Here is a 22,466-nt window from a genome sequence, read left to right on the forward strand (position 1 = left end):
CAAAATTCTGCAATTTTCAACGCGCATGCGTTACACAGTAGTGTTAAATACGTATGTGTTTTTGCGTATATACAGTATACATCCAAACTTAACTATAATATGTATGTGTGTATGTTTATACTGACTGTATATATATGTAGAAATTTTTTTCAGTTGCCGGTGCGGACCGCATGCAGATACTTTAAATTCTATTTGTCCCTTTCTCCTTTGAAAGACATCAGCATAGCCGTCTATCTAACCAGCTGTTTTGATATAAACTTCCGTATCCAGTTCGAAGTAAGTTTTAATTCCACATTATGCGATTATTTCTAATAACCTTGTAATATTTCTATATTATCAGTATCTGAGAAACTCAAAAAATATATATATGTAGTTTCTAAGTTAACATTATCTTGGTTTTGTTTTACTTGCACATGTAATATTATTATTTCCATATGCTGTGATTACATTAGAAATTTCAATTATTCTGACCATATTTAGGAGAAGAAAAGGAAAGTAGCAATATGAATAAAATTATGAATGCCAACGATATTCGACAAGCTTACATTGACTTTTTTAAAAGTAGAGGTCATGAATATGTTCACTCCAGTTCTACAATACCTCATGATGATCCAACATTACTGTTTACAAATGCTGGAATGAATCAGGTATATTACGAAAAATATTATGTATTATTATTTTAATACAGTAAATCTTAATTAAAATCTTACAGTTGGAGAGGTTTAATTTACTTGTGAACAACTATATTGAATTGTCCCATTTGTCCTTATAGTTTTTCATTTAGAACCTTATTTCAGTTCAAACCAATATTTCTGGGAACAGTGGATCCGAACAGTGATATGGCTAAATATGTAAGAGTTGTAAACAGTCAAAAATGCATTAGAGCTGGAGGAAAGCATAATGATTTAGACGATGTTGGAAAAGATGTTTATCATCATACATTTTTTGAAATGATGGGCAATTGGTCGTTCGGAGATTACTTTAAAGTAAATAGATACGAAGTCTATAATACTAGCATTTTATCGCAAAAATATTGTATCTCTTAAATATTTATTTTTTAGAAAGAAATTTGCACCTGGGCTTGGGAATTTTTAACAGTTAAATTAAAATTATCAACTGACCAATTGTACGTAACTTATTTTGGTGGGGATGAGAAGAACCATTTGAAAGCAGACGATGAATGCAAAGACATCTGGCTATCACTGGGGTGATTGAAGAGTCACTTTATTTAATTTATGTATTATTCAATTCTACAATACAATTCACTCTTTATTTTGTTAGAGTACCTCCTACTCATGTTTTGCCAGGAAATATGAAGGATAATTTCTGGGAAATGGGAGAAACAGGGCCCTGTGGACCATGTAGTGAACTACATTATGATCGAATTGGTAACAGAGAAGCTGCTCATTTAGTGAATCAAGATGATCCAGATGTTTTAGAAATCTGGAATCTTGTTTTTATTCAATTTAATAGGTAAGTAATGTACAGGGTGAGTCTTGTAACATGACGATTTCAAATAACTCTTCAGTTATTTGTTGTATGAACAAATTTTCAAAACAAATGTTGCATGATTTCCTGGGGGATCTACACTGCTATAATCTGTTTTTTGTTACTTTGCTTTTTTATCGTGATTCAGGTCACCTTCAGTTTTTTAAATAGAATGCCCAATATTTTTTCTCGTAGGAGTTTTCTGAAGTCGTCATGTTATGAGACTGGCGCTGTATATTATAAGGTATAAAACGAGAAGCCAATTTTATTTATTTACACCATATTTTATTACAGAGAGTCTGATGGAAGTTTAAAATCATTACCAAAGAAACACATTGATTGTGGTCTAGGTTTGGAGAGATTAGTATCAGTTATTCAGAATAAACGCGCTAATTATGACACAGATTTATTCGTGCCACTTTTCGAAGCCATTCAAAAGGGTACAGGAGCGCCACAATATCAAGGGAAAGTAGGTGCAGATGATATGCATGGCATAGACATGGCATATAGAGTTTTGGCTGATCATGCAAGAACTCTTACAATTGCTCTCGCAGACGGAGGTGTACCTGATAATACTGGCAGAGGGTGATTTAAATATAATTATTTACATGCAGTTCTTTTAAAATATACGTATATATGTATTAATATAATAATTTTTAATTCAGATATGTACTAAGACGAATTTTGAGGCGTGCTGTACGTTTTGCGACAGAAAAATTAAACGCAAAGCCTGGATTTTTTGGAACATTAGTGAATGTCGTCGTAGAGCTGCTCGGATCTGTCTTTCCTGAAGTAACTAAAGATCCACAGCAGATAATTGATATTATTAATGAAGAGGAAGCTCAGTTTCTTAAGACTTTATTGCGTGGTCGTAATTTATTAAATCGTACGATAGCGAAATTAGAATCGTCCACTATTGTTCCTGGTGATGTTGCTTGGCGTTTGTACGATACATATGGTTTTCCTGTTGACTTAACGCAGCTCATGACTGAAGAAAAAGGTCTGAAGGTGGATATGACAGGCTATGAAGAGGCAAAAAAGCAAGCTCAGGTATTATATGTGTAAAATATATTGTAATTAAAGGTGTGCGAGAATCCGAAAATGTTGGGTACCCGATGGTTGGAAAGCATCTGATCGAGACGAGTCCCGCTCTGACATTTTCGGGTTCTCTAATTATAATAAGAATACGTATTGAACGCGTTTATAAAATAATTTTTTTCCTGGCCTAGCTTATCTCTCAAAGCAAAAGTGGTGGTGTGGACGATCAAATTAACTTGGATGTTCATGCAATTACTGAGTTACAAAATAAGGGAATTAAACCCACTAATGATTTACCAAAGTACAATTATACAGTCACCAATGACAAACTATGCGAGGAATACGATTTTGCTCCATGTACGGGAACTGTAATTGCTCTTAGACGTAATAAAACTTTTGTTGATGAGGTATTGTCAGGAGAAGAAGCTGGAATTTTACTGGATCAAACGAACTTTTATGCTGAACAGGGCGGACAAATATATGATGAAGGATTTTTAGTGAAGACTGATGATGAAGTAAATAAAAAAAATCGCTTTTATATTAAAAATGCGTTTATGTATAATTGTATTTATGCATATTTATTATTTTAGGAGACGGAAGTTCGGATAAAAAATGTTCAAGTCAGAGCTGGGTATGTTTTGCACATTGGTTCTGTAGGTCAAGGAGTACTAAAAAGGGGGGACAAAGTTTACTTGAATATAGACACTACGCGTAGAAGACTCGTAATGAGTAATCATACAGCAACCCACGCTCTTAACTATGCTCTCCGAAAAGTATTAGGTGCAGAAGTTGATCAGAAGGGTTCCCTAGTAGCACCCGATCGCCTTCGATTTGATTTTACGAACAAGGGTTTGTAAACAAAAAATGTTTTTAATAATAAAACAGCAATACGAAATATGATTTGTAAACGTTTTCCTCAGGTGCTATGACTCCAGAACAAGTGAAACAGGTTGAAGAGATTACCAATAATCTTGTAGAACAGAAGAAAAAGGTTTATGCTAAAGAAAGTAGTTTAGCTTTAGCAAAAACTATACAAGGTTTACGTGCTATGTTTGAGGAAACATATCCGGACCCTGTTAGAATAGTTAGCATAGGTGTCCCGGTTGAAGATTTGGAAAAAGATCCTTTAGGTCCTTATGCGATACAGACCAGTGTGGAATTTTGTGGCGGAACGTAAGTACAAGCTCTAGCCGATTAAGGGGTTCAAAAACTGCCAAGTTTCAGCCCTATACACTATCCTTACAAATGAGATATAGGGCTGAAACTGAGCAGAAAGGCTTTTTTTAGTAAGCTCTCGAACGAACCATTTCCGGCCAAAATCTGTGGTGCAGTAAATTGGTTCATATTATAAGACTTTTCTTATTAAAATGTTTTAGTCATTTGCATTGCACAGAGCATATTGGAGACTTTGTTATAGCTAGCGAAGAAGCAATCGCAAAAGGTATTAGGCGTATTGTAGCTCTCACTGGTCCCGAAGCAACAAAAGCTCAGAAAAAAGCATCCTTGTTACAAAATCAATTGGACCAGCTTCAAAAGACTATATTGGCCAACAAAAATAATGTTAATTCGAAAGAGTACGTGAGAAAAATAGTCGAATCAACAGATGATGTCTCACGTGCTACTATTTCAAGTTGGAAAAAGGTATACATCTTATAACATTATTTAATATTTTATATCTACGAATGTATGATGTACATATTTTATTTTTGAGTAGGACAAAATGCGCAAGATGTTAAAAGATTTGAAGAAAACACTTGACGATCAAGAACGTGCAGCAAAAACAGCAATTGCTAATTCAGTAGTAGAAAATATTCAACAATTAATTCAACAAAATGTTGGTTGTCCTGTTTTGGTTGAGGTTTGTCAAGCATACAGCAACACAAAAGCTTTAGATTCTGCCCTTAAAAAAATAAAAGCTGTATCCCCCGAAACAAGTGCGTTACTTGTTAGTGTGGATCCTGATGCGAAAAAGATATTTGCACTTAGTGCATCCTCTAAGGTAAAATTGAGTATTAAACATAATCAATTGTTTTAAATTATATGTATATAATAATGATTGTTTTTTTTTTATGAAACATAATAGTCTGCTATAAATAAGGGATTAAAAGCAAATGAATGGATCCAAGAAATTGCTCCGCTTATGGGAGGAAAAGGCGGCGGGAAACCTGAGTCTGCTCAGGCTTCGGGTACTAATATTTCATGTTTAAATAAAATAATACACACAGCTAAAAATTTTGCTAATTTAAAGCTTGATATTACGGGTAAATATTATTTAAAATGTGTTAATAGAAAAACATTATAAAAGCATAATTTTTAAATTAATAATAATTATTTTTAAGTTCCAGATATTGTCATAAAGGACAATCAAGCTAAGAAGTCTGTGACTGTTGAAAATTCTGTATGTTCAAAAATTTCAGAAGATAAATTAACGCTTTTCGGTAATGTTGGAAGTGTTAAGTATTATCGTGCTCAAATAGTAGCGAAGTATAGTGGACAAGAATTGGTTGTATTACAATGTGAAAGTAGTAACAATATTTCTAAAGATATTAGGCTTAAAGGAAAGAATTTTGAATTATTTGATAGTAATGCAATTGCTTTTTATTTAGCAAATGATCAACTGAAATGTTCAAATGATCCTTATTTATTTACTCAAGTTTTACAGTGGCTAAGTTATGCAGACAATCATATTCTACCAGCAGTTTCTGGATGGGTTGTTCCGCATTATTCCAGGAACATACCTAATTATATGAAATCGAATATTAAAACATCTAAAGAAGATCTTCTTTCTTCTTTAAGAAATTTAAATACTATACTATCCGCAAAAACATATTTAGTGGGAGATAGAATTAGCCTTGCCGATATTGCTCTGTTTACTACTCTAATACCACTGTACGAATATGTTTTCGATCCAGTAACTAGGATGCCATATCCAAACTTGAATAGGTGGTTTATTACTATTTTAAATCAACCAGAAACAATTGACACAGTAAAAAATTTCCAGTTATGCGAGAAAGCTGTAAAACTCTAAAGACCTAATAATCTCAGACCAATGTTTTTTATAACTATTTTTATTAACAAATTTTGATTAGAAATATATAGTACAATTAATTATGACATCCTTCTAATATATTTCCCTTCTCATCCTCCTCCTTCTGTGCATCATATAAAATCCTTATTTCCTTTAACAAAGTAGATACATTTGTACCTATTTTAGCAGAAATTGGTATAATTGGTAAATTAATTTTTTTTGTAAGTATTTCTAAATTTTCCTGTAATAATAAATTAAGCACACTATGATATCCTTTTGTGTTTTAATGTATAAAGACAATGTGTCTTACCTTCGCTTCTGGTAAATCCATCTTATTCGCAGCAATAAGAACTGATCTTTCATTTAACTTTATATTAAATTGTGTAATTTCATGTTTTAAAGTATTAAAATCTGTCCACGGTTCATTTGACGATACATCCAAAATAAATAATAATGTTTTACAACGTTCAACGTGTTTAAGAAATTGTATACCGAGACCTCTATTTTTGTGGGAATCAGATATAAGGCCTGGTAGGTCAGCCACTTGAAAGTTTAAAAAAAAGTATAGAAATTACGGTAAAATATTAATTAATGATAAACATTTATATTATCAACCTGCAATTTGTTCATAGTCATCATATAATATCATTCCTACATAAGGTCTCAAAGTAGTAAATGGGTATGCAGCTACTTTTGGTCTGGCTCTAGTTATGGCTCTTAACAAAGTACTTTTACCAGCATTAGGAAGGCCAATCTAAAATATATTTGCAAAATGTATGTATCTTTTAACTTAATATTTTTTATTAAAGTGTAAATATATACCAGTTCATCCATCCTTCATTTTCGCAACTTAATGTGTCCCTCGTGTGTCAGATTGACACAATGGTAAAACATCAAATGAAATGAAACGATAAATAATATTGCTTGCATATTCGCATTTCTCAATTTTATTCGCATGTGTTCGACTTCGCTTTGTTTCGATCTTATCGTTCTTAGCTTTGAGAAAGATGAAGAGAACAATAATTGTCGTGTAACAATTACAAAACAATGAATTAGCCGTCAAAGGACTTCAAAAAACATGAAAATTATGTGCGTCAAATTGACACACCAGAGTTCTTTTTGTAACAAATGTTGTAAAATGTTTTTATCGCATGTTTCGCTATTAACAATACTAAATATGTATATTTCTTGTTAAAAAAATAAAAGTCACGAAGTTTCAGATCAATCGTTTTACAATTTTTCGTTTTACGAATAACATCGTTCTTTATGTGAAAAATGTGCCAAATTGACATAAAGGATGAATGAGGGTTAATATAGAATATGAACATTAAGAAGCACAATATACACATACCAGTCCAATATGTGCCATACTTCTAAGTTCTATCACATATTGCAAATTTTCTCCTTGTGCACCATACTCCGATATGCATGGTGATTGTTGCAAATTAGATTTAAAATATGCATTTCCATGACCACCAGTACCACCCCGTGCAGCAATAAACATTGCTCCATTGGTACTCAAGTCACCTACTATTTTTCCTTTTATGTTTCGTATTATAGTACCTACAGGAACCTGTACTGTAGTATGCTTAGCATTCTTACCAAAGCAGTCTTTATTATGTCCATTTTCTCCATGTTCAGCCATAAGAACAGTCTCTATATGAGAAAGATCTTTAATATTTTCTTGTGCCTACAAAATTCTGTGTTCGATTAAATGCAATTTTTCTTTCAAAAGGTCAGTTGTATACCTGAAAAATTACATGACCACCATGTCCACCGTCTCCTCCATCAGGTCCAGCACAATCATTACCCCACAAGTGTGCAAATGATATTGCTCCATCTCCACCATTACCTCCAACTGTTCTTACCTGAACATGCGTGTATAGATTAACATTTATAAACACATTGTTGAATTTAAGTTATTAATTTCATACTTGCTTCATGTCAAGAAAATGATTTTCTGTATTTTTCTGAGACTTTGGCTTTATACTACGTAATGGTTTAGAAACATTTTCTTGATTTCTGAACCATTCAGAGGTACAAAATGGTTTAAACATATTTTTGCTTATACTTTTACATCTTTGTACATTTGTGCTGTTCTGTTTCCAATTAGCAATATGCGGGATTAGTGGTTTTATTCGACGAAAACAATTCATCTGTACAAAATAAAGAATATATGATGATATTTATTTCATTTAAAATAAATATAACTTTATCGAAATATAATTACGTTTATCTGTGCTTTAGAATATATATGATAGAAAGTTCTATCTTGAAACTGAAACATTTAAATTATATTCCAAAATATTTGCGACTAAATTTTGATGAATATCAATAATCCTCTGTCTATACAAAGGAATATAGTCAGATTGATAACTTATTCTATATGTTCTTTTCTGTACTTTGCTTACAGGGAACTCATACAACCGTATAAACTTAATATCACTAATAATGCAGCCTGCATGATTATATAATAATATATAAAAGTCCATTGAATTAAATTTTTCATTAACACTGAAAGTTATATCGAATGTATACGTGTGTGTATATGATACATTTGTGTTTGAAATATTCATTATTCGACAAACATCTTTCCATGAAAAATTGTCATTATGCAGAGAAATATTCGCCTTTTCTTTAGGAGCAATATTTCGTGCATTTGGAGGCACAGATTTCACAAACACGTGAGTTAAAGCTCTTTTGGAGTGAAATTGTTTATCTAAACCACGATATCCAGTTACTATATAAGTTTGAAAGGATGACCATGCGAATGATTCAATTGTACTCAATATAAGATTTGCATGTGCTGCCATTTCTGTGATTTTCCATGAATCGTCCCAACGTCTTGGTGGATTATCAAGGGACGTACCACCCTGACCATTACACAAAGTAACTAATATTTGACCATTACTTTTCAATAATTCTGTTGCACTGACAAAGAATTGTTTTACCAACTCTCTATTTTTTTCTATTCGCATTTTACCACCTACATGTGGAAAATTAAAGATAATTTTATCAAACAATTTTGTTCCCAACATTGGATAATCTTTCAAGTTTGTTGCATCAACGCCTAATAGTACTCGAACTCCTGAAAAGAAAAGCATAGAATTCTTTGTATAATTGATTACATTAAATTACTATCCAAATAAACAGTGTTAGTCTGATTTTTAAATACTGACCATTGCATATTAGGTATTCTATGTTTTTCTTTCCAACATCTTGATTAACATCAGCTTCGTAGCATGTAGCGGTAATCACAATATTTAAGTTAAGTTGGAATAGTGCAACAGAAAATGAAAAATTACCCTCCCCTACTAATAGTACAGAGTCATTCTCATTAAATAGGGCGACCTTCATTATATTACCAAGTAAATGTATCTCACTAAAAATTTGCATTAGGTTATATTATAAATTATTGGTTTATTCATTTACTTTTTAATTAAAATAATTATCTAACCTTGGTGAATGGTATATAATATATGTGTATTAATAGATTCGTTTCTTAATTCATATCCTGAATTATCAAGAAATTTTATTGGGCATGATAATCCAATACAATGGAACGAATCATTAACAAGCGTATGATTTTTTAATCGAGATTGTTTACACTATACAAACATATGTAAGTATCACACGAATATTTCAATTTCAATGAGTTTAATAGAAATTAAACATATCGGTGTTTATAAAATGGAAAATACAGTTTCCGTAATCGTGCCTTCGGTGTAACTGTACTAACCCTACTGGTTCAACTTATAACGAGCACGTTAGGTAAATATGTATATGTACATGTATAGATACATATGTATGTATGATATGCAGTTGGTATATGTAATATTCACGATTTCGACATTCTTCTGCGAATGGTATACATATACATAATTACCAATGTATAAACATTGAAACTATAAGTACAATAAACTTCTTAACATTTGTATAAACTATTTCATGTTTTCCGTAGAATGTCTGTTAATTAGATTTTATCATAAAATAATATGTAATATACAGACAAAGAGCGAAATATATTTACATAACTATATATAACGCGTAAAAATTGCATGCCTATACAACATTATGTAGAGCTATATTTCTCGTTTGTTTTTTAAACATTATCTAAAAGAATTATTTTGAGAAACATGTGCATTCGTATCAGATGTTGCAGCCATTCATTATGGAAGCAATTTAAAATAAATGTCCCTCAAATTTTCCAAATATCTGCTTTGGCCAACATACAAAAGTTTGTGATATAATAGTACGACCAATGAATGAAACTATTTTTACAATAGTTCGATGAGTGTGTTACGAATTTAGAATCATGAATTCACTCTATGATTCCATTTTTACATTCGTTAAAATATTTACGATTCCGTGGGCTTGTTAAGAATATATTTGACCGATAGATGTATAAATACAGATACAACGTATCTGAAAATTAATTAAATGATTCTTATATTTACTGATAGATAACAAGTTAAGTATATATAATATACATGGAAAATTTGTTCTTCCGAAAAAATTGAGTAAAATGATAGAACAGTTTGCAGTTATATACTTTCGATGGTTTATTCTGAAATATTAATTATATAATTATTAATTATCTATAGATATTCAGTCCTCTTTTTATCACTTATTTATTGTCGCATCATTCAATTTTTTAAATAATTATAAAATTGTAAATAAATTTGGGGATTTCGTTCGTTATTCTGTAATTGTTTATTGAAACGAAAATATTAAATTCCGCATGTCCAAGCAATCCTAACGACATTTTTCACGGTCACTTTTGCAAGTACACATTTCAACAAACATCTGGGACAATCGAAACGTCAGGTGCTCATGTATTCTCCCACGTTTTGTGACACCGCACCGTCTGATTCGTATACTTCGGGTATGCATCGTAGCACGCAAGTCCGCGCAATGACCGACATGTGCTCGTTCCACGACGAAAAACATTAACTTGTGGTTTGTCATTGCGGCACGCGTTGTACGCCGTGCATTGTACCTTCGGCGACGACTATGTATCGTTTCGCTCACTGTCATGCTGTCGCGTGTACAGCCGATTCAGTGTTTTTCGAAGCGAAAGGAAATCTAAGACTGATCGCGGTATAACCACATTTCGAATTGTAAGTTTCAACGCAACCATCTCAGTCGATCTCCGTGAGATAATGTGAATAGTGCTCACTGTTTCCTGAAAATATTCTATATTGTATATCGTAGTCGCAGAGCGAGACTCTGCAACATTGTTGCACATTCGCCAAATGAATATTTTTGATATGATAATAAAAGTCACGACGCGGACTCTCTTTGTAAATTGTCGCCAAAGTTTCAGTGAAAATATAAAAGCATAGACAATCGTTATAATAAAAAGCATACGCTTTCCTTTAAAAAAGGATAACGAATTTATAGAGAATGAGGAACTCGGTTCCCGAGGGTCTGGCGTTTAAATTAGATTAACTTATGTAAGAATACCATATCGTTCAATGTTAGTTACATATATTAACTGTACGATCGGATTCGTTAACTATATTAATTGCATTGTTTATTAGACGCGTTCGGGAGACTTTATTATAAGCAGGAATTATATAATGCGGAAAGTATAAAATAGCAATTGTCGTGTTTGATGACGATAGCCGCTACGTTCGTTGACGAAAATAAAAGTGGTCTAGCTTCTGCGTAAGCAGTCCGAATGATGCCATCTTCATTTTGTCTTCCGGATCAGTTCGTAGGTGTCGACTGCACTTCGATCGTAACTCACACCTTCGTGTTTGCACGCTTGACTGTAAGGCTGTGTATCTTATCTAATGTCTCCATCACGGGACGACTAATTTCCCAATAATTATTGATAAATCGCACAACACCGTTTCCACGTGAACACGTTGCTTTTATATATCAGAAATTCGTCGTGAGAAATGATTGTTTAGGTAATCGTCACTCGCCCCTCGTATGTACCGACCGCGCTTATCACGGTTAAGAATTTATGTCAACCGAAGTTTCGCACTTCTGAGTTTATTTTGGCATTATAGTAACTTGGCAACTAAACCGATTGTACAAGGCTAAAACAAGAACAGATAACCTCAGATAGATAAATTACGAAGAGGATCTCGCGGCATACTAGAAAATATAATGTCGATCGAAAAATTCATCAGAAAAAACGGAAAAAAAGGAAATTAGTCTTCCACGTTACCCGATCGTCGAGTAATCGTTTTTGCATGACCGTGGTAAGTATGTGAATCAATGCTTCCCTTAAGTTCTGTCGCTTCGTACAAATAAGAATGATCCGATCAAATGCGATCGATAAGGAATCAATAATATCCTATTGGGCTGAACTTGAATTCAGCTTTAAAAAATTCTGAGCGTGATACGTGTTTCCCTATAGATGGTACCATGTTATCGTAAATGCTATTATCTATTACGTGATCGTAGTTCGGCATATCACTGTGATATAACTTATGAAAAACTTAGGGCCTAGGCTGTTCGGTCGATCCACCTTTGAATAAAGTATGAACGTTCCATCGAATGGCACGTGCCCTAGTCTAAAGGACTTTCACAGGTCATGTCAGACTTTACACGACTTAACTATTTACTATTTAAGGACAAGCCCATCAGATTCTTCACCTATTTCGGGTGTAACGTACTGTGCCGGTGGTGTCGGTCAATCACGTATTATTTGTCAAAGTTACCGTTAAAAGTTTTACTTAGAAGTAATGAATTTCAGAATGTCTGGAAATTAAGTAGCTATCAGACTGACGCGTTGCAAGTAGATTGTGTCATGCAGTAGACATACATATTTAAAGAACATGAGCTGTCGTGATGCAGTCAAGAATGGTCATGCTGTGCTTCCATGTTTCATTGGTGACGTGCATGACCGTGGTTTTACAATCGCAAGCGCGTAGTTTTCGACGTTTTCGTACAACTACTATCGATAGACAACGGATTTTATGCATCTGTGACAAAAATGAGTAGGTGTAGTTCAAACCATTAAGAATATTAGAAAAATTAAAGAATGCTGTTATATTATTTTCAACCTATTAAATATATTAGGAAAGAAAATAAATTTCTATTTCGTACCAGTTTGTTGCAATTTAGGTAGAAAATTTATATTTTGCATAAAGCTACGCTGTCTGTCAGGATTAGTTGCAACACTAAAACAGATGGAAAACAATTTTCAATGGTAAGATTAATGTCTTGTCGGAGCGAAGTGGTGATGATTTTCTGTTTACTTTATTTATACAAATCTTATTTCCCTGAACCCCACCCGTTATTTCGCGTGAACTTTGTAAACTACAGAATTTACCTTGATATCGGAAATCAGACGACAATAGGAACGAAATATCGAACGAACACGCGCGTTCATAGCGAGTCTGAAGTTATTCCTAGAAGCAGACCACTTTCCCCTACTATGTCTTCCTTACTATAGTCACGAGAAGCTGCTCGTTAACACGTCATACGTGTGGGCCCAATATAGGCCCAACTACCGTGTCAGAAATTCCGTTCGTAAACAGAACCGTCGCGAACTACTTTATTAAATTCAGTTCAGTTTGGACGACTCTGTCTGAAACTGCCAAAGCGAGAGGCCACTCCTCCCACTTTATCATCACACATAATACACGAATATCAGTTGATGTCAATTATCTCTTAAAGTGATGTTAAAAGGATACTTTTAGTGTAGGAAAAACTCGCGTGAAAGATTCCGTGGGCAAGACGTTGTTTAAACGGCACATTAAAAAATAGAGTTTTCACAAAAATGTTGTCTACATATTTGACATTTTGCATCATATATTTATTTATAGTAAATATACGATTATAGTTTCATAAAAACTAATTTCACATCAAAGTTGCGCGAAAGTTGGTGATTCTCACTTAGGGACGTTGTCCTATGATTTAAAAAATTAAAAATTCACACAGTTGAAGGAAATTATTGTTGGTACGATTGAATGTCAATAATTATTTGAGTCGAAATTAGAATTGTAAATAACACTCACAGTTGAATCATGAATCGTATCAAATATTGTTAACTACTCGAATATTATTTTCGTCAAGTACGATGAGACAATTATTTGATTACCTGGCGAGTACACTGTGTTCTTGTGAATCTTATCGAGCTTATCAAGCTACTCAATTGCCAGAAATAAAGTTGTCGAAAACGCTTTAGGATTCACCTTACGCCCTTTAATAGCCGCAGGCCATTCTAGATTATTTCATTACACTCCGAGATTGTGTTTAAGATTTTTAAATGAGTGACTTTGAAAACTGAAAACAAATTATTAATTTGTAGAAATAAAAAAAAAACTGTTCGAATTCCCTAAAAGAGGTGTTCTTAACATCGAAATTAATTTTTTGGTTCTGACTGATTTTTCCCAATGATTGCACTAAAGTAAAATATATTTTAAAAAATCTAAGCAAACATCTTTAGCTTGTGAATAAAAAATGGCCGCTTGACGGGTCTCGCTAAGATTTAATTGGAAATATTCGGTATAATTGAAAGGTTGAACGTTCGAATTTTTCGAGTACTAGGTACATAGTCGAAATGATAATGTATCGGAAATGGTAGCCGTGTGACGGCGCCACAAGAGCGTCGCGACGCGTCTCGACGCGACGCGAGCCGCGGTCGTCAGGCGGCGCCGGTCGTTCGTCACGAAACGAGGCGGGGTTGCAGAAGAGAAGTTCGCATGAAAGAAAGAGAAGGAAGGATTCAGCGAATTCGCGCAACGTGAACTTGAGGAAAAGAGAAAGAACCGAGGAGAATCACGAACGAACGTACGGCGAGACTAGCGCCCCGGTTTTGCACTCTCTTCGTTACTTTCCTGCCTGTCCTGTCCCGAGACTCAAGCACAGTTCGTTTCAGTTAAATGCCAAATAGTGACACCTTATCGTCTCGATCCTTTTCAGAGATTCCCTCCCACCCTATCATTCATTTTCTTTTTTCTCTACATTTTCCACCTCGTCCTTCCTTGTCTCGCACCAGCGACGCGCCGTTCTCTCTTAATCGCTCACGAAAATACACAAAAACCCGAACCTGTTACACCGTAGCTTTCTGTAGTGATTTCGCAGTGTACAACCGAAAGAAATAGACGTGGAACAGGAGAGGATCGAGCTGAAGACGGCGAAGAATACTTGTGCGTGAAACGATACGAATGCATGTGAACATCATGCGTGCTTTCCTTACGTGTGTATGTGTTACATCAGTACGAGGTACGATAGTGTCTCGTCGTAGGTCTCTTTCGATCCTACCAGTGACTAATTGAGCGTGCACATTCAGCGACTTTATGGCTGGACAATGCATCGACCAGGATAACGCCGGAGCAAGGAGACAACGAGAAATCCTCTGAGCTCTGTGAGGATCGTCTGTCTTCGTACTTGTTCCTTTCATCCGTCTCATGGGTATGCGTTCGATGTTGTTTCGTCCAGTAATTCGTTGAATCGCTTATACGTACGAATTTCAAACCAACCCGATATATTCCTGTTCTCGCGTACACGTGCAATTCCTAGATTTTTCTCTCATATTCGGGTGAAAAACGTACACGTGTTGCACGCGTGTTCTATGTGCATAGAGTGCAGTCTATACATCTACGTAACCATGCACGCCGGTTTTAAAATATTCGTGCAGGCACGTATCTCCGAGCAGCGACAGTAATAGAAGAGTTGCAAATTCAATACCTTTTAACGGAGCATTCAAGTTTACTCGGCAATCGGCGAATGTTATAGTTACGCTGCGGTCGACCGATCCGCTGCACAATTTATAGTTTGCAGTGATAATAACTCTCGTGTTACGGGTTCGGCGGTGTGCTAAAATTCTTGTTACTGCTTTTTCGTTCGCACCGGTATACGGAAATCGAGTTATCTATTAACTTGTGATGGGTTGTTTACCGTAAATTCTCGATTGTAATATTCTAATTGTCTTGTGTACAATTTTTCAATCTCGCATTAACTATTTTTTCCAACACTGAACAGGTGCATGTCTGACAATGGGCTATAGTGTACGTATTAATAAACGAGGAGTAGACGACACGAAAGAACCTTTAAATTATTTCGATTGATGTGTACACGCACGGTCAAAATAGGAGCAAGGGTAAACTAGGTGTATTATCAAAATTGTTCCTTAGGCTCGTGCAAAAGCGAAATTAACCTACTTTGCCAGTGCCCACACGTATACTTGAATCATGGTGTTCCTTTCCAACGGTGTGGATACTTATATTGTCTCTGTTCCGCTTCGAAGATGCTAGTTAAAAATATATTTCTTTTTCCCAATTTAATTAAATCGTATTAAATGCCCACACTGTGCGTCCATTTAAACGAACATATTTAAAAAATAAAGCGCATTAGTCATTTAGTCGAATAACCGCGATATACGATTTGACGTGGTAAATGCGGTAGATAAGAAATACAGTCCACAGTTTATAACATTCCGCGTTACGAGCACTACAGTAATCAATATTATTACTATCAACTGTTCGGTAACAGAATATTTACAATTGGAAAAATTATGAAACTGAGAAACTAGGGACAAGGTTTATTAATACGATTTTACACGTTGTTACGAAGTATTTTATCGTTCTCGTTCGCGCGGTAAAATATCAGCAAAACGTGCAAAAGTCGGAACAGGTGTTATCAGACAGAGAAGGTCTGATATTTGAAATCTTCTTTTATCGGTCGCGTTGCGTGTAACTTTGGATTACACGCCACACTGCACTACACCGCGTATACTAATTGGCAAAAAGCGTCAAACCACGATCTCTTAGCTAAAAATAATTATTATATTCTCCACATAAAATTGTTCTTGTCAGGCGATTATTTCGATAACAAAATGATAAATGGTATTGCAAATCCTTCTCGCGTTATGTTGATAAACGTATTCATTCTTTTCAGCACAAATTTCGCATGAGAAATCGGTCACAAGGAATACAAGAGAAGGAACGACGGAAAGCACAAGAGGCAATAAAATTGTTGATACCGGCCGATAATGACGCGATAACCGAAGGGGGTGAAGTCGCACAGGAGGCAGATGGATCGAACGATAGATGATACAAAAATCTATCGAATAATGTGCAACTCTTTATGGCCGTGTCTGCATGCGAAATTTAAAAAATCTTTCACACTTTATAAACAAATTATCCGATAAAGCATGAAAACTTTCTGAAAAGACGTACACAGACGACAAGATTGTACAATGGTTTTAAACGGATAACGGAACAACATCAATTTGTAAAGAGAAGAAAAGAAATAAAATAAAAAACGGATCGTATGTTTTTCGATCATTTCCGCCAGATTAATAACAGAAATAATTATGGACGAGATAAAGGTGGCGAACTTGGGTCAAGCGGCTTCGGCCGCGTGCTCGATGGCAACGAATTTTTTGGCGCCAGTGAAAACCGAACGGCAGATCTACGAGAATTCGATGCTCGAGGACGATCCCAATGCCAACTCGGTGGTACCGACTTCGCAAGAGGACAGGACCGTACCGAGGTGGGGTCCTAATCACAAAGGCGCCCAAGAACTAGCAAATCTTTACAGCACTGGTAATTATTTCAACCGTTATTTTCCTATTTATTAAACTAAATTCATCAACTATTCAAGTATCATAAATATATATATATATTTATTTATTGATTTATTTCTCGTAAAAATATAATTTCAACATTTCTCGCGACGTTTCTTGTGAAACTTTTGTTAACAATTTTCGAACAATTAATAGCCACGATTGCACTTGATTTAAAACGGCAGAGTAATATTTCACGCGACACGCGATGGATATTGCATGTATGTTTTCTGATTTTAATTCTTGCCAAAACATTGGCTATACATCGGCCGCACCTTGGAATCCTCGCTTGTGTGCAAAAATAAAGAGTAGTTCAACAATATGTATCTTTGCATCTACACTGCACGGTACTTCTAAAGACATTATTATCATTTTCTTTTTTTTATGCGAGTAATTGAATAATATTTTACATTTTTGGAGATATTATTAAAATATATTTTCTGTTTATTTCAGGAAAAAGGACGCAAGAGTGTATTTGTGTCGGTATCTGCATTACACTCATGGTGGTTAATTCAATATTTATCCTTGTCAGGTTACGATTCGAAAATTTAAGCCCTATAGCGGTGGCGGCGTTTTGCGGCATCGTAACGGCAGATTTCGGGTCTGGTTTCGTTCACTGGGCCGCCGATACATGGGGTTCTATAGAACTTCCTATTTTAGGAAAGGTAAACATACTAACCCAGAAACGTTAAAAGAAGTAATAAGTGACTTCTACTAAACAATTTGTTCGATGGTAAAATATCAAATAAGAAATAGAATAGAACAAATGGAGAACAGTTATTTTTTTGGATTATAAAAAAATACCTTATTTTAGAAGACACGTAGGACAGCTTTTCTATAAACATATTCTTTAATATATACATTGTTTCGTGTAATGCTAAATATAAATATATTCATTTGCAGAATTTTTTGAGACCTTTTCGAGAGCATCATATTGATCCCACAAGTATAACGAGGCATGACTTTATAGAAACTAATGGTGATAATTTTATGGTCACAATACCATTCCTTTGTAAATTAACATGGGATTTTTTAATACTCCCGGAGTCGGAGATTCAGCAAAAGTTCGTTTGGACCTGTTATTGGTTTCTACTTGCCATTTTTGTCGCAATGACTAATCAGGTAATAAATCAGATTTTCTAAAAAAGCCTTTATACACAGTGTGTATCGCATAAAACAGAGTAATGGAGTTTAACAAGCAAACTTGATATTCTTAAGTTAATATAGTTCTATTTGTTAGATGTAATATTGGGCTAATTTTTGTATTCTTAATTCTGCTAAAGATAACTAGACATATTTCTTGTGTGTCATCTTGCGTATCTCATTCTTTGTCTTTATTTAAAGCATTTACAGTATGATAATAATCTTCTTTTTTTTTTAATTTCTACATTTTTCTTGTTATGTTTGTAGATTTAATGTTAATAGAAAAAGAAATAGTAGCAACAACATGAAAGATTTTTTCCAGATACATAAATGGTCTCACACATATTTTGGACTACCTACTTGGGTTGTGTGGTTACAAGAACACAGAATTATATTACCCAGGAAGCATCATCGTGTACACCATGTTGCACCACATGAAACTTATTTCTGCATTACGACTGGATGGTTGAATTGGCCATTAGAAAAGCTTCGTTTTTGGTATATACTGGAAGTCATGATTGAAAAGTCAACTGGTTTCAAACCAAGAGCGGATGACTTGAAATGGGCCCAGAAACGGTCTTGAGAATTAATGTGGTTCATTGTTTTATGCATTTTTATGGACAACAAACAAATTTAGCAAAAGGTGAACATTTTCATGAATTTGTAACTTCATGGAAGGATATAGAAAGGAATTGCAAACTTTAAGAGGAAAATTAAACTGATGAATATAATTTTTTTTTCTTACACTTAGCACTACGAGGCCTTTCCTACAAAATAGATAGCGTGATTAAAGACATTTAGTATTACTTGAACATGCTTTTGAAGTTTACACATTTATAATACATATATGCAATAATATAGATATGTACATATTCTATAAGAAAAATGTGAGTGCGAAATCATGTTTGCGTAACTATGAACAATTGGCCTGACAAACTAAGCAATTATATGTTTATGCACTGCACAATCATTATACAAGTAGCACAAATTTCAGCGAAACTTAATTTCATGTTTTACATCATAATCTAAAAAAGGGAAGTACTACAAAGTTGAGATTAAAATGTTGCACAGATTATAGAGCGTAATAAGTGGCTATGAAATGAAATCGAGTGTTGAACATTAAGCATTGATACATACATATATATCAGTATATGTGTATGTGTATGCATGTATATATATATTTCTACACAAATATTTATAAATTGATTTAAAATTTGTTTGCACACAATTTAAAGAGTGTAATTTTGGAAACAATTTATATTTTAAATTAATGTGCTAATTCTACACACGTCTAGTCTGCTGTATCTGCTTGAGCACAGTCACAAATTTCCCTGAACCTCTGAAAAAATATTGAGCCACTGATATACAGAATAAAAAGTATTGATTGATTTGTAACAAGTAACAACGATATTATGTCCGAAACAAATATTGTCAATTTAAATAGTACTTACTTATACACGCACGCTGTAAAGTCAAGTAAATACTTTTTCCTTTTTTCTTAATTAGAAAAGACCACAGTTGACATACAATTTATATTTGATAACTTTTAATACAACTTGCCACTGGAATTTACAATTTTTGAAGTTAACAATGTGGTCTTCAATTCTAATTTTTCGGTTGAATGGTATTGTCACAATTTGAACTAAAATTTATAGAACAGTAAAAAAATGTATAGAGCAATGAAATTTTGATTATTGGTTGATGACTATGAGATAAACATTTTTAGCATTATATACTGAAATAGATATTTTACAACTCGGAAATATCATTACAACTTTGTTTAACCATGTTCTTAACTTGTGACAAATGTTCTAACAAACATAAAAATAAGGTGCAAAATATAAGTACAAGTTCTAGGTTCAGGGACCAATCAAGGGCCTATTGCTCTATGCAGCAGTTTTCGAAGTAATTGGTTTGATTTGGGTAAAGTATACTGACGTACAAATAATAATAAGAAGGTGGCTGAATATTTATATTGAATTTTATGCTGGTGACTTTAATTTTTATACCTATTGTACTCTTTATTGGCAACCACTTTGAATGCCTTATGACTTTCAGTATACTTTATGCAGAGCTTTACCATGATATATATGTTCCTTGCAAGCAAATCATTAGTAATGTCTTTTAAAGGAAATAATTATTGTAAGACATTGCAATTATAATAAGTACTGTAATTGTTATTGTTGTTGTTATTGTTATAAAGAAAGGAGTATAAACTTTAAAGAAAATTGTCATATTGTAATGCGTGCCAGAACTGAAGCTTTCTCTTTACATAGATCTATTTAATAGTTAACTAACAATTACACAAAGCAAAGTGAAACACAGAAGTATATTTTTTGCTAATTTAATTTTCTATGCAATATATAAATGTCACGACTCCGATTCCTTCTTGCAAATGTAATTTTTGTAAAAACAGACTTTATACGTATAATGACATGATATACTAGAACTATATGTATATATACATATGTATACGTATTATGTTATTAACGAAGGAGAAACGAAAAACTATTTATTGTAGTCCAAATGCTTCAAACCATTTAGTCATATACTTTACTAAATGTTGATTTGAAGCATGGGCTTTCAACATTCATTACAACGAACACAGAAGATCATTAAAATATAAAGAATTATATGTAAAGGAAGCATTAATGTATAATAATTATGCAATTCTATTTAATTAATTTAATTTAATTAATATCAAATCACGAAATATCTTGATTAAAATAAAATGTCTTGTTCACATTCCATAAGTCTAATTATCTGAAAATATTTATTGCACGAATATTTTACGAATTGAAAGTTTCGACAGTTGTTTACATGTATAATATTTAATAACAGGTGAAAACATTAAATTGTTCATTCATAAATTCATTCATTTGAATGATTTTTGTATATACTTAAATGAATCTAGTGGCAGTTAATATTAACACCAGCCTTATAAAATAAAAACGAAAAAAATATTTATTAAACAATAATCTTAAGCTTTAATAATACTTTGAGGCTATATATATTTACTTCGAAAGTTAGTCTCAGTTTTAGATAATACATAGCGATAAGCAAGAACAGAGAAGTAACTCTATTACATGAAATACTATTATGCGGTATTAATCATTTATAAAAGAGAAGTATAAACTGCATAGTTCAAATAAAACAAAGGATACAATGGCTGTAAATATATTGAATTTGATACATCCATAACATATTTATATCTAATTCTAATTCTAAAATGGCAGACCTATTTTCATATGATTATAATCAAACACTTGTGATTACATTGTGTCATTGTTGAGCACAATTATTCATTCGGTTTTATAAAAATTTTGAACATGTATTCTTGAATGATAGAACAAGGAAAATGTAATAGGTTCAATAAGAGTAATATGCTGTTTTGCTTGATTTTGCATAAACTGCATTTAAAGTTTGCACATTAAAACATATATTACATGGAAAATATAATTATTTATTCTGTAATCTACAAAGCCACGTAAATATGAAAGAAACAGAATATTATTTTGAATCACTGATATTGGTAAAGTATGCAAGATATACTTTGCAGTGATGTAAATTCAGATACCAATCTTACAAATGTTTAAAATAATATATCCGAGTGTTCTTATTTTTATTTTAAATAAATTTATCCGTTTTTATTGGGAGAATATATAAATAAGTATCAACAAAAACTTGACTGACGAAAGAATAAATTGCATTTGCCACTATGCATGTGTTTGATATAATCAAAAGTTATTATCTAGTAAAATAATAAATATATTTCTATATATGTTTAAGTAATATAAGAAGTTCATAAAGAACCTTAAAAAACCTTAAGCCTTATGTATTTAAAACTAGTTTATGTTGTTTCACTAATAATCCACAATGATGCCTTTGACAGTGTCAAAGTGATAGTCAAACAGAAATTTGAACTCGTATTTTATACTAATATAGAACCATGTTTGTGCTGTCTAATTATGATTTCGCAAAGGTAAAGCTTTTCTTCTTTATGCAATTGACAAGGCATAAAGAAGAAAAAGACGTTATTTTGTGATATCGCATATTTTATATGTTTATAATTTGTATAGTGAAGTTGCACACAAAGATTTAATATTTATTCATGTGGAATTACTTTTTAAGTACCAAATATTGTATAAAATTTTATGCTGCAAAGAAAAGAACCGGATGGTTCTTTAATAAATCGTAAAGTATTCATTTATACCTGTTGTATCATCGCTTTTTTAC

General features: G+C 33.1%; 3 protein-coding genes across 14 annotated transcripts; 2 read left to right on the top strand and 1 right to left on the bottom strand.

Moving 5' to 3' along the window:
• The first annotated feature begins 153 nt into the window (after nucleotides 1–153).
• On the top strand, nucleotides 154–5,635 carry Alars (alanine--tRNA ligase, cytoplasmic). 2 transcript variants are annotated; one of them, XM_076801368.1, is made up of 14 exons: nucleotides 154–276; nucleotides 481–647; nucleotides 798–986; nucleotides 1,062–1,207; nucleotides 1,282–1,473; nucleotides 1,783–2,073; nucleotides 2,154–2,538; nucleotides 2,718–3,041; nucleotides 3,117–3,375; nucleotides 3,447–3,699; nucleotides 3,903–4,167; nucleotides 4,241–4,525; nucleotides 4,610–4,787; nucleotides 4,866–5,635. In XM_076801368.1, exons 2-14 carry the CDS (start codon nucleotides 504–506, stop codon nucleotides 5,552–5,554), a joined length of 3,600 nt encoding a protein of 1,199 aa, XP_076657483.1. In that variant the 5' UTR covers nucleotides 154–276; nucleotides 481–503; the 3' UTR covers nucleotides 5,555–5,635. The 2 variants fall into 2 exon arrangements, with proteins under 2 accessions (XP_076657483.1, XP_076657484.1); XM_076801369.1 differs by having other exon boundaries at nucleotides 4,872–5,635.
• Nucleotides 5,631–13,815, bottom strand: LOC143361760 (mitochondrial ribosome-associated GTPase 2). 6 transcript variants are annotated; one of them, XM_076801381.1, is made up of 9 exons: nucleotides 9,012–9,381; nucleotides 8,734–8,936; nucleotides 7,785–8,642; nucleotides 7,489–7,710; nucleotides 7,303–7,422; nucleotides 6,906–7,244; nucleotides 6,170–6,308; nucleotides 5,865–6,097; nucleotides 5,631–5,795 (listed from the first exon to the last, which is right to left on the bottom strand). In XM_076801381.1, the coding sequence occupies exons 3-9, from the start codon at nucleotides 7,839–7,841 to the stop codon at nucleotides 5,631–5,633; spliced, it is 1,275 nt and encodes a 424-aa protein (XP_076657496.1). In that variant the 5' UTR covers nucleotides 7,842–8,642; nucleotides 8,734–8,936; nucleotides 9,012–9,381. The 6 variants fall into 6 exon arrangements, with proteins under 6 accessions (XP_076657496.1, XP_076657500.1, XP_076657499.1 ...); XM_076801385.1 differs by lacking the exons at nucleotides 7,785–8,642; nucleotides 8,734–8,936; nucleotides 9,012–9,381 and adding an exon at nucleotides 12,846–13,815 and having other exon boundaries at nucleotides 6,906–7,084; nucleotides 7,157–7,244; XM_076801384.1 differs by lacking the exons at nucleotides 7,785–8,642; nucleotides 8,734–8,936; nucleotides 9,012–9,381 and adding an exon at nucleotides 12,846–13,815 and having other exon boundaries at nucleotides 6,906–7,093; nucleotides 7,157–7,244.
• Kua (Plasmanylethanolamine desaturase Kua) lies at nucleotides 10,234–22,009 on the top strand. Of its 6 annotated transcripts, none has more exons than XM_076801393.1 (6): nucleotides 10,234–10,674; nucleotides 11,278–11,769; nucleotides 16,418–17,067; nucleotides 17,541–17,752; nucleotides 17,991–18,209; nucleotides 18,553–22,009. In XM_076801393.1, exons 3-6 carry the CDS (start codon nucleotides 16,836–16,838, stop codon nucleotides 18,811–18,813), a joined length of 924 nt encoding a protein of 307 aa, XP_076657508.1. In that variant the 5' UTR covers nucleotides 10,234–10,674; nucleotides 11,278–11,769; nucleotides 16,418–16,835; the 3' UTR covers nucleotides 18,814–22,009. The 6 variants fall into 6 exon arrangements, 5 of the variants coding, with proteins under 5 accessions (XP_076657508.1, XP_076657504.1, XP_076657506.1 ...); XM_076801389.1 differs by lacking the exon at nucleotides 11,278–11,769 and adding an exon at nucleotides 14,592–14,932; XM_076801391.1 differs by lacking the exon at nucleotides 11,278–11,769 and adding an exon at nucleotides 14,603–14,932.
• The last annotated feature ends 457 nt before the right edge of the window (nucleotides 22,010–22,466 follow it).

The sequence above is a fragment of the Halictus rubicundus genome, chromosome 15 (assembly GCF_050948215.1).
Source record: "Halictus rubicundus isolate RS-2024b chromosome 15, iyHalRubi1_principal, whole genome shotgun sequence".
NCBI lineage: Eukaryota > Metazoa > Arthropoda > Insecta > Hymenoptera > Halictidae > Halictus > Halictus rubicundus.

Excerpts from the sequence above, each read along its gene's own strand:
- Kua (XM_076801393.1), top strand. The coding sequence starts at position 16,836 with ATGGACGAGATAAAGGTGGCGAACTTGGGTCAAGCGGCTTCGGCCGCG. Across the intron at positions 17,753-17,990 it reads AACTTCCTATTTTAGGAAAG|AATTTTTTGAGACCTTTTCG; the intron begins GTAAACATACTA and ends ATTCATTTGCAG. Across the intron at positions 18,210-18,552 it reads TTGTCGCAATGACTAATCAG|ATACATAAATGGTCTCACAC; the intron begins GTAATAAATCAG and ends GATTTTTTCCAG.
- LOC143361760 (XM_076801380.1), bottom strand. The coding sequence starts at position 12,905 with ATGAACGCGCGTGTTCGTTCGATATTTCGTTCCTATTGTCGTCTGATT. Across the intron at positions 6,098-6,169 it reads TGACTATGAACAAATTGCAG|TGGCTGACCTACCAGGCCTT; the intron begins GTTGATAATATA and ends TAAACTTTCAAG. Across the intron at positions 5,796-5,864 it reads TGGATTTACCAGAAGCGAAG|GAAAATTTAGAAATACTTAC; the intron begins GTAAGACACATT and ends TTATTATTACAG.
- Alars (XM_076801368.1), top strand. The coding sequence starts at position 504 with ATGAATAAAATTATGAATGCCAACGATATTCGACAAGCTTACATTGAC. Across the intron at positions 2,074-2,153 it reads CCTGATAATACTGGCAGAGG|ATATGTACTAAGACGAATTT; the intron begins GTGATTTAAATA and ends TTTTTAATTCAG. Across the intron at positions 3,700-3,902 it reads GTGGAATTTTGTGGCGGAAC|TCATTTGCATTGCACAGAGC; the intron begins GTAAGTACAAGC and ends AAAATGTTTTAG.